Here is an 18,571-nt window from a genome sequence, read left to right as displayed (position 1 = left end):
ACAATGGAATATTCCACTGCTGTAAAAAAGTAAGAACTCTTACCATTTGCAACAGCATGGATGAATCTGGAGAGTATTATGCAAAGCAAAATAAGCAGTCAGAGAAAGATAAGTATCACGTGATTTCACTCATTTGTGGAATCTAATGAACCAAATAAACTGATGATCAAAATAGACCCAGTGTCATAGAAGCATGAACAGATTGTTGAACCTCGGAGGGAAGGCAGGGGAGGGTGAATGGGAAGAACTTGTATGCATATATGAATAACCCTTGGACACAGACAATGGAGTCCTGAGGGCCTGAGGGTGGGGGCGGGGGGGGCTGAGGAGGGAGGAAAAATGGGAGCAAGCTGGAAGAGGTTAATAGGGGGAAAAGGAGGGCCTATGTAATACTTTCAACAATAAAGAAAAAGAAATAAATAAAGTATACAGTACCTTTATGAAAGTAAAAAAAAACTTGAATGAAAAATACTTTGGAAATTGTTTTGTTTAGTGATCACATTCTTGAAAGAGTACTAAATAAGCACAGAAATAATTTCAGAATGAAAAATTTACCAACACTCTTAAACATAAGCAGTATTCTTTTAATCCTTACTGGAGAATATGTATTTTTTTACTTTATTAGAGAGAAAGGAAGGGAGAAAAAGAGAAACATCAATGTGAGAGAGACACATCAATTGATTGCCTCCCGTACACACCCGACAAGATCGAACCGCACCCTAGACTGTGACCTGACAGGAATCAAACCCTCAATCTTTTGGTGTACAGGATGATGCTCCAACCAAGTGAACCACCTGGCCAGGGCAAAAAAGCACTATTATTTTATCAACCAAAGGACTTATATAAAAGCATATAGGCCTAACCAATGGACACAGACAACAGGAGGTGAGAGCATGAGTCGGGGGAGATGGGGGGTACCGTAGGGATAAGGACACATATGTTATAACTTAATCAATAAAAAAATTTAAAAAGCACTATTATGTTAGGCAATGCAGTCTATTAATGCATATACAACAATTCAAAATTCTAAAATGTAAAATCTATACAAGCATCAAGTACTCTTCTATTAGAATTATCATTAAAAAACTAGCATTACCCAAACTGCAATTGTTCTTACCCAGTTGCTGTGTTGAGTTGCTTGATGCACTTATGCACTCTGAAATAGGGTGAAGAGAGAAATATATATATTAGCATTTAACTCCTAATTAAAACCACATTTTTTTCACATTCTTGAAGCCATCTTTGGATTGCAGTTGCCAATGAAAACACAAATTATGAAAGACAAACAAAAGTCTCAAAAAATGTACCCCAGTATGAACTTGTGACCAGATCTTCCTGCCTGTTTGTTATACTCCTACTTTAGGCCCAGAATGCTTCTCACTACTTCCTGTCTTGATATTCAAATCAGAGTATTTCTTCTCCCAGGCTTATATGCATTTAGTCTATTTCTGTGGAAGAAGGGTTTTACTATCTATACAGACTCTTTAGGAACCATTGACTAGTAAGAAAAAGTTTAGTAGTTGATTATATGCTGGTATGGAACAAAAAATGATTTTCCTAAATATTATTGAAGTCACATTATGTGAACAAGTATCTATCAACTTCAAATTTTATAAGGCAAACTCTAAGTGAGAATTGCTATTAACATATTTTGAGCAGCAACTACTGGCAACGTGCTTGCTAGACATAAAAACACCCTAGTAAACAATATCTTTCTTCCCCAAGAGATTAAGGTCCAGGCAAGGAAGCTGCCATATAAAAAATTATAATGTAAAGTTTTCAGTGTAATGATAGAAGTATGTATGATGTTCAGAAGTTAAAAAGAAGAGAGGTTCGTCTAAGAGAGCAAGGGTGAGAGATTAGGTAAGACCTTCTACAATACTAGATAATATTAGAGCTGGATCTTAAATGAGTAGTTTTCCAGGAAGAGAGAAGGAAAAAGAAAATTGCACACAGAAAGAATGGCATTTACAAGAAAGCATAAGGTCACATGAGATTTACAAGAACTACAGACAGTTCATTATTGCCATAAATTGAGAAAACTTGGGTGTGGGATTTGAGTTCAGACTGCGTATGGCAGGCTTTAACTGTGTAAACTCCTAGAAAATGTTCACAATGAAGCAATATACTTCTAGGGCATCTACAGTGAGTATTCTGACAAGCAATGGGAAACATTTTAGGGTAAATTTTAATGCACAGTGTTTTTATGGATAAATTTTGAATACAGTGGTTGCTCTTGGTTGCCAAAATTTTGAATACAGTGGTTGCTCTTGGTTGCCATTTTCTTTTTTGTTTATAGATTTATTTTATTTTTTAATTTATCTTTATTGCTGAAAGTATTACAGCTGTCCCCTTTTTATTCCCGCATTGAACTCCTCCTTCCCCCCCTCCACCCGTTAACCCCTCCACCACCCCCACAGGCCTTCACCGCACTATTGTCTGCACCCATTGGGTGTATGAATAGATGCATATAAATTCTTTGATTAATCTCTTCTCACCCCGAACCCCTCTACCACCCCCACCTCACCCCCACCTCCGCCTCTGAGAGTTATCAGTCTGTTCTATGCTTCTATGTCTCTGAATCTATTTCGTTCATCAGTTTATTTTGCTAATTAGTTTCCACATATGAGTGAGATCATGTGATACTTGTCCTTCTCTGACTGGTTTATTTTGTTAAGCATAATACTCCCCAGGTCTCTGGTTGCCCATTTTCTTTAATAAAATGTTCTTTTAAAATAATAATTTTTGAGCACTTACACTAGGAACAGATTTTTGGTAATTTCATATGTTTTTTTTATTTCAGTCTCTCCATCCTACAGGTATTATCATCTTCATTTTACAGATAAAGAAATGTAGACTCAGTGATGAAACAATGTGGCCAAGGACAAATTGCCCAATTATTCTCACACAAGTAGGTCTCACTGCAGTCAGTAGAGACCAAGGTATGGATCCTAAGAAGTACACCAGGATAAACACTCTATCCAAATTAACAGAAATTGAAAGAGCTGGTGAACCTGCATCCACACAGATAAACACAAAACAAAATACAAACCCGCGAACACTTAACTCTGGAGAAAACCCTTTCCCATCCAAGTCAAAATCATCATCAGAAGTAAGGATGTTTTGTGATTTTACCACTAATGAAACCTCTTACTCACTCCAAGCACCAGAAGTTTCCTTTCCCAAGTCATCACTGTCATATGCCTTAGCAAGCATATGCCACCCACGCAACAGACATGGTCTGGGATGACTGTGCAAACTCATACTCCCCAGGCTCCCTCCATTAAGAAGGGAAAAGGCTCTCGGAAACAGCACATGCTTTTCTTGTGATCTTAAACATTTTTTATCTGTTGTAAAATCCTGCGCTCTGCTCTGCTTTACTGACTAAAATAGTTAGAGATAGGCATTTCTGCTATTTCACCATTCCCAGTAACTCCTGATTCAGTAACTGTGTTTAACCAAACTAGAACATAGATTATGCCATACTTTAAAAGTTAATATACCTGCTTAGATTTATTTATTATTTCTAATGCATAGAAATAGGAAAGAAAAATATTAAAGGTTTTCTGCCCTTTCATTCATGTTTGGGGGAGAGAAAATAAAGCGGTCAAGAGTTAGAATTCTAAGGTAAAGTAACTATTAAATTAGAACAAAACTGTAGCATGAAGTATTTGATTATGCTCTAATAAGGTGACCATATAGCTGTGAAAGACAATAATGTAGAACACTTTTTTTTAATGTGTTTCTCTCTAGGACTTGAGGCCTCTGTGCTAGCATTGAACTAATTAAAAGTCATTCTTACTGTATTGCTTATTACAGTCTTCACATCCTTATCTGTCACCTTTATTGTTATTTTATTTTTAGTGAACATATTACTTTAAAAAACAACACAGACTACATTAAAATACATTTCAACACATTGAAATCTGTGGAAATATCTTGATATTTTACATAAGGAAAACCACACGATAGAATTATTTCACTCTTCATTTGGTGTTACAAGCTTTCAAACTTCAAAACTATGTAAATTATAATAAAAAATACAGATCTGGACCATTATGGATTAAGTAATAGCAGGAAAATATGAGGGATATGAGTTTTACTTCTTGTTCTGCTTCTTCTTTACAGAATCATTTTAGGTAATCAAACGAATTTACACAGTCCAGTTCTGCCCTTTACAAAACACAGACTATCATTCTCATTTAACAATTAAGGAATAACTTGTGAAAGGTATTCAAAACATTACAAACTGAGATTTTAAAACCGTAAGAATGAGGCAGTACACCTCTCCTAAAGATTCAAGGTTTTACTTAAAAATGAATAGAACTTTGTGGCTGAGATCTTAATCACACAAAGACCCAGAAATTCAAACGACATTGCCAAAACAACTTTTATTTAGTTACACTGAGCACATGACTTTTTCTAGTCACCAGTATGGTAAAAGCCAATACAGTGCAGAGAACTTTAAATTTCTGGCTCCAGAAAGCTAAAAATATCAGCCTTAGCATTTTATTAGTGAATATTTGTACTGCATTTTCTAAAACAACATATTGTAGGTGTAGGGTAACATAAAAGTATTATTTCCCAGTTAAAGTTGTGGAAATAAATTGTGTACTTTTTTCAGAGTTCCTGAAAATAAGATGAATTGTAATTTAGATAGGCTAACTATATTTCTGCCTCTACTGTAGTGGTTTTCACATAGTGATGTGGGAATTAGTAGAAATCTATGATAGCCAGAATATCCATGAACTTTGTAACTTTTGGGAAAGTGGGCCTAATTTATCATTTTATTTCTCTTATATAAGTAAAAAGCAGTATCCTGTAGGAATGAATAACTGAAAGCATCACCAATTTTTCTCAAATTCTGTTATTTTTTAAATAGCAAATAGGAATTTCAATTTGAATGAGACACATGATCTTTTTCTCTACAAAACCTACTTGAAGATTACTGCATTAATTTAATGATAAATATTGGAAGTAAAGGAAATGTTTTGTTTTCTGCCTTAGATGATGATCAGCCTCCCAACTAGTGCTTTTCATTCATATGGCACTTGAGCAAAAGATCTATCACATATATTAGAGAATTTTAAATCCTGTTTGTTCTTTCTGAGCCAGAATTTTCCCAGGGAAAAACACTGTTTTGCAAACATCTGAAATTCTAGGATAAAAATTATTTATATTAATGAACTACAACTACAAACTTAAACATGGGCAAATCTCAAACATAATACTGAGTAAATAAAAGCCGTTATAAAGTAATATAGACACTATGATTTCATCTATGTACAATACAAAAAAAGTCAAAACAAATATTATTACATACATGGTAAAATGTAAAGAAAAACAGGAATTAATTATCCCCCAAAGAAAATGATTGTCTCATCAGATAATGGCTACCTTTAGACCAAAGGATGAGGGTATAATTGGAGAAGAACTGTCAATAGTTTATTTTTTAATTTACACGGATATTCACTGTATAATCATTCTTTGAAATGTATGAATATCATACACTCTGCAATATGTTATTTATGTTAATATAAAAAACTTAAAATAATAAATACCAAGAAACACAAAAAGTACAATTAACACCTATTTTTTAAACAGTGTCAACAACTGATCCTGGTATCACAGCATAGATTTCATGTTGTAACACTTTAATTTATGAAAGTGATTTACATTTTGAAAGACATTCATTTAGTAGAAGACAACACCTAGTTAGGTGTTCAGTAAACAAAGTAATGGTTGGAAACCCAGTTTCAGCAGAGACAAAAATAGAAAAAAAAAACAAAAAACACCAACATTTTTAGAGTAAGAAAATTGACCTTTTGGCTCTTCCATTTATTACCTCTATAATCTTGCATAGATTACTTTCTGCACCTCAGTTGCTTCATCTACACATGTAGAAATTTAGTATCTGATTAAAGTGGTCATTCAAGTTTGTAAGGGGAAGGAAGGATGATTATATCATTGATAGGAGATATTAGGGGGAACCAACTAACCATTTAGAAAAATAAGATAAAATAAAACCAAATTTCTGTCTCATTTCTCACATAAAAATATAACAAATAAATCAAAGATTTCAATATAAGTAAATAAGTAAACAAGTACTAGAAGAAATATAGGTAATTTTTTTATGTTAAACACTAGATAATGTGATAGAATTCTGGTTTGTCTGGGACTGAGGGGTTTCTTGAGACATAGGAGCAGGAAAGCCCTAGGAAAACTGGGACAGTTGTCATCTTAAGTGAATAAACTTTGCAACCCTGGCACAAAACATAGAAATTATAAAGAAAAATATTGAGAAATTTAACTCTACAAAGAATTTCAAATTTTTGTAGGCAAAAATATGCATAAAATAATGTTGACAAACAAAACTTTGTGGAATATTCACAACAGTTATGATAAACAAAAGGCTGCTTTACTCCAAAAAATATAAAGAAAACATAGAAATCATTTTTTTAAAAAAAGAGAGGGACAACCTAATTGAAAATATTGGCCAAAGATACGGAAGGCTGACAAAATATTTTATATATATGTTGAAGTGTGACTTATCTAGTATCTATAATTATACTCTTCAGATACAACATAGAGAAATAAAACACCCAGCTAGTTTTTGAAAGGAGAAATGTTTAAGAAAAGTAATAAGTTCTAAAACACAAACATTCAATAATGATCAATGAATGGATAAAATTTTGAAATCAAAAAGAATTGTGATAAGTAACAAATTTGATCTTTTCCAAAACAATATAATCACAGAGTCTGTATCAGTTGGTTATTACACAGTGCTAATAAAAACCATATTGCTGGGCCTAATTTTTTTTCCCTGAGGATAATCACAAAGTCTGTATCAGTTTGTTAGGACACAGAGCTAATAAAAACCATATTGTAAAGCTAGATTTTTTGCTTTTTTGTTTTCTGGTGGGGTTTTCTTTTGTTGGTTTTTGAAGGGTTTCTGTGGGGAATTACTATCACATAGCCCAAAACTAATTGTTGGAGACAGATTTTTTTTGTACAAACATATATTAGTGGTAACAAGGATCAAGGTGTTTAATGAATATATGGTGAACATATATGCATATCAAATATGCAAAGATATATGTACAGGATATTAATTCCAGCATAGATTTTCATTCCAAAAAAAATGTAAACAAACAAAAAGTCCATCTGTAGGGGCTAATTAAATATTATGAAATAATATCTATGCAAGTGCTTTGAAAACCACAAAATGATAATTAAGGTACCATTTTTTGAATGTTTATAAAATGAAAACACAGTGCTAAGTGTTTTATATACATCATTTAACCCAATCCTCACAGCAATCCTAGGCAAGGTTTTGGGGTAAAATCCTAAATCAAGGCTTTGGGGTAAAATCTCCCAATTTAAAAAAAAATGAGAAACTAGTTCAAATTTTTAAAAATATTACATGAGCCAACTAAAAGTGTCTGCAAGCCAGATCTAGCCCAGGGGCTGCCAAATTGCACTCTCTGATGTGGAAATTAGCGGGGGAGAGGAAACAAAGCCAGTCTTGAAAACATTTAAAATTAGGAATCTTTTGGAGGAAATGAGGTTAGCAAAAACGATGAAAAACATAGAAAATAAATGCAGTTCCTTACACCAGGAAAGAGGAAATTTTAGGACAGGAAAGTCTTAAAATAAGGACCAGGAGTCTTTATGATTTGCTGACAAGAAGGTGGTCAGAGACCTTTCGGAGCCGTGAAAGAGTGGTGTCAGTACAGAGAGAGGAGCAGCACCAGACTGCAAGGACCCAAGCAGAAGCAATTGTCAGCAAATGTGGGCTTATTCTTTCAGGAATTTTGACCTAGGTAGTATTGGAGAATGATTCGATGTGTGTTTTTTTCCTTTCATGTCAAACCGGAAAGAGAGGGGATAAAGCTGGAACTATGAAGACTGAGATGGTTATTTAAGAATAGAGAACACAGGAGATTGAAAGGGTGCGCTGCATTACAAAAATGAAGGAGGCTGAATGTTAAAGCAGGATCCTAGAGGTGCTGGGCGCAAAATGGATGTTAGCTTTTGGAAAGACTGATACTCGATCTCTGAGAGAGGCGCAGGAAGGGAAACAGTGGTTAGAGACGCAACAGACATTTTGAAGAAGTTTAGGTTGACAAACATTTTCTGAGTATACCTACTCAGCATCAGGTAGCTGTGCAGCGCTTTGGGAATGGTAGGCAAGATCTCTGCCCTAAGAAATCTTGTTGTCTGGGGGAGGTAAAGATGCCTACACTGGATGATGGATAAACCAGAAGGTGAGCAGCCATGTGCTGAGTATAAGGAACAACAGTGACAGTTTGGGTGATAAAGAAAGACGTAGGACAGTGTTCTTAATCCTGGCTCCATTAGAATCATCTGCAAAGATGCCCAGAATCTATACTCTGAAAAGTCCAATTAAATAGTCTTGAGCAGGCACCACAGTAGAATATTTTAGGCTCTACAGCAGGGGTGGGCAAACTTTTTGACTCAAGGACCACAATGAGTTCTTAAACTGGACCGGAGGGCCAGAACAAAAGCATGGATGGAGTGTTTGTGTGAACTAATATAAATTCAAAGTAAACATCATTACATAAAAGGGTACGGTCTTTTTTTTTTTAGTTTTATTCATTTCAAACGGTCCAGATCCGGCCCGCGGGCCGTAGTTTGCCCACGGCTGCTCTACAGGCAACTCTGTCTGTCAACCTGCTTTAAATTACTGGTTTAAAACAACCTTTGGGGAGGGAGTTAATAAAGAATAAGATAGAATTATTTTTCTGGAGAATAAAAATAACTATATTTCATTATTTTGAATCTACCAAGTTGTACTACTTGGATATTTTTTCAAATATTTGTCAGTACTACAAAATGCATCATATATTTAGATATTCTTATATTATATAAGCTTTGGGAAAAGATAGTATTTCATGGTAAATTAACAAAATGGAAAGGACAAAAAGAAATCACTAAGCAATTTAAAGCTACATATGTACACACCCAGTTTGGAAAAACACTTCTACCAAATCGCTGAATGTTTTCAAACGATACTCTTTGAACACATTCAGGTTTCTCCTATGTTGATTTGAGGGTGAGGAGGGTGGGGATTAGATGTTGCTTTCTCCTTCTAGCTACCCTTAATCCATTCTGTGCTGCCATACTTCTAGAACGAGTGGTCTGTGCCCACAGCCTCGATTTCCTCCCCACCCACTCTCTCCTTGATACCAGCAATCTTGTGGCTCCCACACCCTTCCAATTCAAACCACAACTTTGAAGGGATATCGTCACATTTTGTCTTTCTTCAGTGCTTGTGCTTCTGGATTCCTTGGCACATTCAGATGCTATTAACCACTTTCCTCTCCTAAAACCCCTTCCTTCATGCCCACCACTACCCTATCCTTTTCCCTGTTTGCCTCCTCTGCAAACCTGCCTGTTTCCTCAGGCATCTCAGTGTAGTATTTCCCCAAAATCTCACCTGCTCTTCTTTCTCATTATTCTGTATTCCATTATTCTACCCACCCCCAGAACTTCACCTGGGCCTCTACACAGTTGATTTCTCCTTGTTTTACCACTTTAATCACAATTTAACTCTTTCTGTCCTTCACACAGGCTGTTTAACCTGTCTGGAATGTTCATCTCCCCAACTCTTCTTGCTGTCTGTTTCTGTTCATCTTCATCTTAAACAACACTTCCATGGGTAAGTCTTCTTTAGTCCTCAGAGCAGATTAGATATACCAGTTATGTATTTCTGTGTCACCCTCTACTTCTCTTCGCACAGTATGTATAATTTAATTATTTGCAATGATTGATTTTGTATCTTTCCTAGAAGATTCTACGCTCCATGAGAGCAGGACCTGTGTCTGTGTTGTTCAAGTATCCTAGCATGAAGCACAGTGTCTGACACATGACAGACACTCCCTTACTCATTGGCTAACAGAACAACTGACCCAAATTTTAACTTTGACTTGTTTTTCCTAAACAGGAATCTCAACTCTGTAGCTGTCCTTTCTTTTTATTATTATTATTTTTTTCATTGTTTAAAATATTACAAAGAGTAGTACATTTGTCTCTTTTTTTCTATTCCAATGCCTTCTGCCATTTTAGTTGCATCAGATCTAAAAGTCATAGATTTTCCCACATGTACTTGCCACATGTCTTTTCCTTGCTATTTTTTGGTTCTATGAAGGAGTTTCAAGCTCAGCTCATCCAATAAAAGTTTGGTAATATCTTTAATAATTCCTTGAACATTCTCAGGCTTTATTTGTCTATGTATAAAATGAAAGGATTAATTTAAAGGTTTCTAAACTTCTTCTTTTATGAAAGCTCTATACTTCTCAATAGTTTCACACATTTCCTTCATTTCACAAATGAGGATATTACTGTCTAAAGAGAGTAAGCAATTTGTTAAAGATGACACAACTATATCTCATGACATACTTTTAAAGCCAACAAAAACATATATAAGAATCTAGAAATTGGGGGAAAGAGGAGTGAGATTTTGTTGAGGAAGTGAAAAATACCAAGATATTCAATATATGATTGAAATTTAAAAGCAAAAGGGCATTTAATAATATAACACATTTGATCTCAATGTCCAAAAACAGTATAACCAGCCAAATCAATATCAGTTGACAAAAGTACAATGATATTAGCCCTAGCTGCTTTGGCTCAGTGAATAGAGTGTCAGCCTACAGACTGAAGGGTCAGAGGTTTGACTCCAGATCAAGGGCCCATTCCTGTGTTGTGAGCTCAATCCCCAGTCAGGGATGTGCAGAAGGCAGCCAATCAATGATTCTCTCTCATCATTTATGTTTCTATCTCTCTCCTTCTCCCTTCCTCTCTGAAATCAATAAAAATATTTTTTAAAAAGCACAATGATTTTAAAAATACATGAATTTGAAGAAAGTTGCACTTCTTTTATAGCAAAATAAGCTCTCACATGTAAGTATAAGTTCTGGAAAAATATAAAAACAACTATCTAAAGCTACTGGAGAGTGGAAAAAGCAAGAAGATTCTTGAAGAATGTCAATTATTGGAAGAAGGAAGTGGTTCAGGGTTGAGGGTGTGGGTTCCCATTTTTTTCCCATTTTTACCACTTTTAGTCTCAAAAAAGGCTGCGATTTGAACCACATTGAACTTTTTAAAGCTCTAATGGAAAACCCACAGTTTTCTGAAGAATAAAAGAACAAATTTTGGAGCAACCTTTGTCTCTGGAAATTGAGAGAGGCAGAGAGAGAAAGAAAGAGTTCCAAATTCTGTGTAAAAGAGTTCCAAACTCTACCAACATCTCTCTTGCTGACTCTAAGCCACACTTGGCAGGAAACACCTGAAGCCAACTAGCTAAAGGTAAAAGCACTGTCCAAGAGGAAGACTTAGCTATTTGAGTCCAACCAAGTTAAATGTTTTCTGGAAGAGGGGGTGGGGTCAACAAAGCAATATGACAAAATCCAGAGTTTCTAAGATGCAATATTCAATATCCAAATAAAATTGCTCAATATACAGAGAACTAGGGAAATGTGGCTCATTCTTTCTTGGGAGAAAAAAACATTAAAGGGAAACCAAACTTAAGGTGATCCAGATGTTGGGATTAATCAAACAAGGACCTTAAATCAGTTATTAAACTATGCTCAGTGATGTAAAGGAAAATATACTCACAATGAATGAAAACACAGAAAAATCACAACAGGAAAAAATAAACTAGTTAAAAAAAATGGAAATTGTAAAATTGAAAATACAATATCTAAAATAAAATATTTCCTGAATGGGCCTAGCAGATGAATGGAGATGAGACAGAAAATCGTTGGCAAACTTGAAATATATCAATAAAAATTATCCAATCTGAATAAAAGAGAGAAAAGGGAGATTAAAAAACATAGGAGCCACAGAGACCAGTAATGAAATAGCAAAAGTTCTTTGAACATATGTGCAATTTGAGTTCTAGAAGAACAAAAGAGACATAGTTGGCAGAAAATTTATTTGAAACAATAGCAATTGAAAATTTTGCAAAATGTGCTGAAAAGCATAAATATACAGATTCAAATATCTCAGTAATCTCCAAGCAGGATAAATATGAAAATAACCATACATAGACATATAACATGTATTAAAAACAACAATAAAGAGAAAATGTAGAAAGCAGCCAGAGAAAAATGACTGATTATAGCCAGGGAAACAATAATTTGAATGTCTGCTGACTTCTTATCAGAAATGGTGAAAGAACATTTTTAAGATGCTGAAAAATAAAATTCAAGCCAGAATTCTATATCCAGCAAAAATATGCTTCAAGAACGAGGCATATTTAGACAAAAGGAAACTAAAAGAATTCCTCACAAGCAAGCCTATACTACTAATAATGATAAAAGAAATTACTTAGGCTGAAGGGAAATAATACCAGACAAACTCAGAAACTCAGGAAGCAATGAAGAACATGGAAATAGCAGCTCTGGTGGACATAGTGTGTGCACTCAGAATCTTGAAGGAATGACTCTTTGCTGTTACTGCTGGCAGCACTATCGGCAGACAGCCTTCAGTTATCAGCATCTTCAGAGATCAACTCAATTATTCTGCCCAAGTCAGACCCTTCTCAGGGTACCGCACATTTAATGACTGACTGAGATGAAGATATAAAGGCCCAGCCACGTTGATGAAATGGAGGGCCTCTCTAAGACCATTCTAACTCAACAGTTTCCCATGGGTGGGGATCAGGGATTGAGATTGAAAATGGACTTCTCCCTCTGCAAACTTGCCCTTCCAGGTGTTTCTTCCAACTGTCCTCCTTAATAAACATTCTCTACTCAAAACTCTATCTCAGAGTTTGATTCGTAGAGAGCCTGCAACAGCAGCAACAACTCAAAGGAGCAGCTATTTTTAAAGAAAATTATTTGCTTCTAAACCCTTTCAGCTTATTTTCTAGTACTTTTCTATACTGCTTTCCATGAACACATATAGGATTGTGTTGTTCAGATTGTTTCAAGGCTTTTTGAACAGACAAGACATATAAACTCTAGCTTAAAAAACAAACAAACAAACAAACAAAAACGTCTAAATTGTTTGCTCAATGTTCATGCATGAACAATGCTGTTTCTTCCTGCAAACAGTTAACTGATTGTGACCCTTAGGTAAGTTTTGTTAGAACATACAAAGCTATTTCATAATCACAGATCTCCCTAATCCTAATCAGAAGTTACAAAATGTGTGTCACTGAAAACAAGGAGGAAAAGTATATCAATGATTACTGAATTTTAGTCACTGTGCAATCTGATTTTTTATATAAAATATAAAACCAAGTGACAACTGAGTTATTTTATTGACTAGCAACATTAACTGAAATACTTATGAGTTATTGGGAGGCACTTATCTACTGTGAGACTGTGGAACTGTCTCATCTCCTTATTTCTATTCTCAACTTATTAGAATCTCTATATTTATCTTTTCATCTAACTCCTCAATTTCAAGAGTTTTCTGCCCTAGCTGGTTTTGCTCAGTGGATAGAGTGCTGGCCTGCGGACTAAAGGGTCCTGGGTTCTATTCCAGGCCAGGCCCTGGTCAGGACATATGCAGGAGGCAACCAACCAATGTGCTTCTCTCACATCCATATTTCTCTCTGCCTTTCCCTCTTTCTTCCACTCTCTCTAAAAATCAGTGGAAAAATATTCTCAAGTAAGGATTTTAAAAAAAAAGTTTTCCTCTTCTTATTTAAGGTTAAAAATTGCCTTGCCTTCTCTTCTCAGATCTTGCTCTCTGTTGAGAGGAAAGAAATAATTATTGCTCCTAGGACCCAAATACAAAAATATATAGTGCCTATTCTACCATTTTTATCTCTATGAAGACTCCCTTTGTGAGATCCTCCACTCCATGAATGATTCACAAATCCTAGGTTGTGTTATATTTCCAGGTACATACATGAATTTTCCTCCTAGTTCTCCTCCCTCCCTGCATTGAATTTAACATCTTCTTCTGCAAAGAAACTTCTCTTCAATGTCTCAAAGCAGAAACACAGGACTTTCTAAAATAAAAACCCAAGAGTAGGAGCTCTTGACTCCTTCTGCAAAATTAGTCTTTTACCAAAAGCCACTCCCACTGAAGGGGACACTGCTGCCACATTATTCTCTAAAACTATCGCTTTATTATATTATTTTCCTGTTCACAAAACAACAAATGGCTCCTCAATACTTACTGCATAGTATTCAAGTTCCTCTGTTTAGTTATCAAAGACTCCTGAAATTCAGCCTTATTGTCTCTGATCATTTCACACACAATCTCCATTCCATCAGGCAAGAGTTCTTTCTCTTCCCAAAACAACTTGCTTTTTTTTTTTTCATACTGCACATCTGCTCTTCCTTATTTCTATCTCTACCTTTCCACATCGACCCAAACCCATCATTCAAGGTCCAGCTCAAGACCCATCTCCTCCACAAAGTCTTTGACAACTCCATCCCACTGTAATTTCTCTCATGTTTTACTAGATTCATGGACAATTTCTTGCCCTGCCCGGGTAGCTCAGATGGTTAGAACAGCATCCCATTATGCCAAGGCTGTGGGTTTGAGCCCCAATCAGGCACATACAAGAATCAACCAATGAATTCATAAATAAATGAAACAACAAATTAATATTTCTCCCTCTCCTTTTGTCTGTCTCTTTCTAGAAATCAATAAAATTTAAGAAATAATAAAAATAAACACAGAAGGCAGAAAGGAGGACAGGAAGAGATTAACCAAAGAAGGTATATGCATCTATGCATTACCTATGGACACAGAAAATAGGGTGGTGGAGGCCTAGACCAGGGCGGGAAGCAGGAGGACGGAGGCAATGAGGGGCGGGGTGGGGAAAGGGGACATCTGTAATACTCTCAACAATAAAGATTTTTTTAAAAAGTTCTCTTAAAATGTCATCTTAGCTTGATTTCTCTAATTTAGTCTGCTAATAACTTTTAGGCACTATTCACAGATAACACACACCTTCCATACACACTCAGTCTTCTTAACAATGGCTTTTGATTAATTTATTAATTGTTTAAGCATGGATGTTTAGAGAAAACATACCTAAAAATATGTAAATTTGCAACAATCACAGGCCAAGAAAGGAAGATAGAACTGAAATTAATGAGAAAAAAAACCCTTCTTTTTCACAGTTGCTTTTTTTTAAGTAGTATATGATTTCACAATTGCTTTTAATCGCTTGTTCTATTTTTGCAAACCTGCTGAAGCTATCGGTCCTGTCTTGATTATAACTCTTTTTCTTGTTACTGCCTGCCCCCTAGTGGAACATAATAATAAATGGTCAAACTTAGCCCAAGTAAGAAAAGGGGAAAATTTCTTTTCAGTAATTCACACATAATCTCAGCATCGGTGACTTTTATAAAAGGTCGAATTGTATTAATTGGAATAGCAAAATATAATTTGAACACAAGAAAAAAACTAGAAGATAACTTGCTAAAATAAGGAGGTAGAAGTGGTGTGGGGTGAAGGGAATACAAAGAAAGGAGACCAGACAAAGTTGCAAGTTTGGACCATTTACGATGTTTTAATCTTTCCCCTCAGGTATTTTCTGAATAAACTTTGTCTACCCACTGCCATGTTGCTTGAATTTATAAGCAAATTAGTAAAGATGAAAGTAAATAGATTTTTTAAGTGCTATGTTTTACATTAAAGTCATTAGCTGAATTTATGTTGTATATTAAAGTGAGTTATTTATGTTTGGCAGTATTTCTAGGTTTTTTGAACAGAGAAGGCATATAAACTCTACCTAAAAATAACTTCAAATCTGTTTGCGCAGTGTTCATGAGTGAACAATATTGTTTCTTCCTGGAAATGATTAACTGATTGTGACCCTTATGTGAGTTTTGTTAGAACACACAAAGCTATTAAAGTAGTACCAGAAATAAAGGCAAATTCATGCTCCAGGTGGTGTGCTTCTCATTATTCTGAATTATTTCATGGTGAATCTATTATGCTGAATCACTGCACAGAACTTGCTTTCCATATCTTGATTCTAAACATTTTGATAAGTTTATAATTATTAAAGCACAGACTTCAAGTATTTGATATATGTAGTATCCCTAGTTGTGCTTAGAAATAGTTTTAAAACTCAAACCTCTACCATTAAAATTCAAAATTATCAATTATGTTTTAATCTTTTAAGGGGAATGAAATGTTTATTACTTCATGTATAGTTGACATACAATATCATATTGGTTTCAGGTGTACCACATAGTGATTTGGCATTTGTGTATCCTATAATGTGTTCACTATACTAAATGTAGTAACCATCTGTCATCATGCAAATGGCTTCTCTGACAAGTTGGGTTCTGCACAGGTTTTTGTACTAGCTTTCTCCAACAAGATCTCAATTATTGAAAGATTCAGATCACTGAATTTTTTTATAAGTAAATATCCGACTAAATTTACAACCAATATTGGCTTAACTTTTTTTTTTCTAGTGGTGCTATAAACAGTGGTGTGAAAAGTATATGGCTAAATATTGAGGAAAATTGCCTAGTCAAATGTTTAGTGATGCTTATAGTTGCACCCACTAATAGTATATGGTGTGACTCCGCCACATACTATTAGTGTTGGACAAATCATTTCACCTCTCTAAGCTTCAGTTTCTATCTTTGTAAAATGGAGAAATGCTTTTCATACCTGTTTCGCTGAGTTCCTTTGCAGATCAAAGGAGAAAAAGTATGTGAAAATTCTGCACAAGAAGGTACAGTAGTACAGTAGTACAGTATGGTTTTTTTGTGTGTGTTCACCAGTAAGATTATCATGTGGAAAACAGAGGTTTTTGCTGGAAGATAGGCAATACTTTGAAGTCACTCATATGAGAAAAAAATAAAAAAAACTAACCTTTTCTTCTTTCAATTATCAAATTACAAAATTTTAAATTAACTACACTGTTTCCTTGCCACTACTCCCTTTACTAAAAGCGAAACCTAAAAGCTCCCTCCCACATCAACTCCTACCAACCCGCTATAGTGAAACCAGGACACCCCCACAATAGTCCCAAGTCCTCTACAACACCTACAGCAACCTACACATTGAAGAGCATGTCCTCTAGCACAGAAAGTGTCTTTTACAGCCTGCACATCTTAATGCTAAGCACAGACATACATTGCAGATGCACCACCAAACTCTGAGTATATTATGTCTTAAAAAGCACCTGGTCATAGAAAGTGCTAGAAAGCAATAAAATTTCCTAATTTACATTAACAATATGGGCTTAAATGGGTTTAAATTATTATTTTATTTTTTTTAAAAAAAAAAGAGAAGATAAAGAGGACCCAGATGACTTGGATTGCTACTAGAAAGTATTTAATGTATTCATTCAAAAAAAAAGGGAGGGGAAAATAAGAAAACAGGCAATGAGGTAAATCATAGAAATGAGTACACTGTAGTGGGATACAAAGTAAAATAAGTACAGCAACGAAGAAAATAAGGATAATAAAGTGAAATAAATCTGGGAGCAACCCCATGCCCCATATCTGTGAGTGTATTTATCTTGTACTGCACCATGAGAAAGGCAAAGAGAGCTGCGGAAAATCTGAGACCAGGTTTTTCACCGGTCATTCTCTTGTCCCTCTTCCAAAGACAATTCAAACTTACCAGCCACTAGGAAGACAGTCAACATCAGTAGTAACTGCAGGTCAGAAGTTCTCCAAGAGCAGGGCATTTCTGTTCTCTTCTTTTCCGCCCTTCACTCAGCCCTTCTCCTCCACATAGGTGAAAAGGGAGCTGTGGGCATGGTGAGGCTCTCTCTGCCTGACTTCTCCGTGCTGAATCCTCTTAGTCCATCAGCAGCCGACACGCCTTCCCTCCTGGCCCCTTCCTTCAACTCTATGTGTTTTTGACTGATTAGTACCTTGGAACAGATGAAACTCTTCTCTGGAACTTGACACAGCAATAGATTTCCTGTATGAAGCACTGAAGCAAAGACGGAGGAAGCAGATTGATTGAGTTATCTTTCAGCTCATTGGTTCTCCTCTCACTTCTGCTGTACAGAGATAAACTTTACAGTAAGGCATTGACCGTGCCCAAGACAAACGGACTTGTCTAAACGTGGATTAACAAGCAAAACAGAGTATTTATCTATTTTGGGCCCATCCCATTAAACTTCCCAATCATGATAACTTTCAGAAGCTCTCTCCAAATTGAAGGGGTGGACAGTCTCAGTAATGAAGTTTGTAATAAAATATTTCCCTTGAAAAATTTTGCATAAAATTGCTGTCTGCAATATTTCCAACTCCAGATGCATCGTAAGTATATTACTTTCCTATCACTACTGTAACAATTTACCACAAACCGAGTGACTTAAAATAACACAAATGAGTCTAGTTCACAATGGACCTTGTGGGGCTAAAATCAAAGTGCCGGCAGGGCCATGTTCTTTCTGGACACGGTGAGAGAATCTACTCATTGACTTTCTCAGCTTCTAGAAGCCACGAGCATTTCTTGGCTTGTACCTGCATTATTCCCAACCCCTGTTCCAATGTCACATTCTCTTACTGTAACCCTCCTACTTCCCTCTTATAAAAACCTTTGTGATTATATTGGACCACCCAGATAATCCAGGATAATCTCACCACCTCAA

The 18,571-nt window shown here is 35.5% G+C and overlaps 1 protein-coding gene across 1 annotated transcript in view; it reads right to left on the bottom strand.

Annotated features, from left to right (window-relative positions):
* CD200R1 (CD200 receptor 1) overlaps positions 1-17,898 on the bottom strand; it is a 48,100-nt gene extending 30,202 nt beyond the window's left edge. The window contains exons 1-2 of the mRNA XM_081088156.1: positions 17,587-17,898; positions 1,118-1,156 (exon numbers count right to left, since the gene is read on the bottom strand). Coding sequence (XP_080944282.1) covers positions 1,118-1,156; positions 17,587-17,653 — 106 coding nt within the window. The 5' untranslated portion in view covers positions 17,654-17,898. The remainder of the gene's footprint in view (positions 1-1,117; positions 1,157-17,586) is intronic.
* Between the last annotated feature and the right edge of the window lie 673 nt (positions 17,899-18,571).

The sequence above is a fragment of the Myotis nattereri genome, assembly GCF_964212035.1.
Source record: "Myotis nattereri genome assembly, chromosome: 3".
In the NCBI taxonomy this organism is placed as follows: Eukaryota; Metazoa; Chordata; class Mammalia; order Chiroptera; family Vespertilionidae; genus Myotis; species Myotis nattereri.
This window is presented reverse-complemented; position numbering and strand designations above follow the sequence as displayed.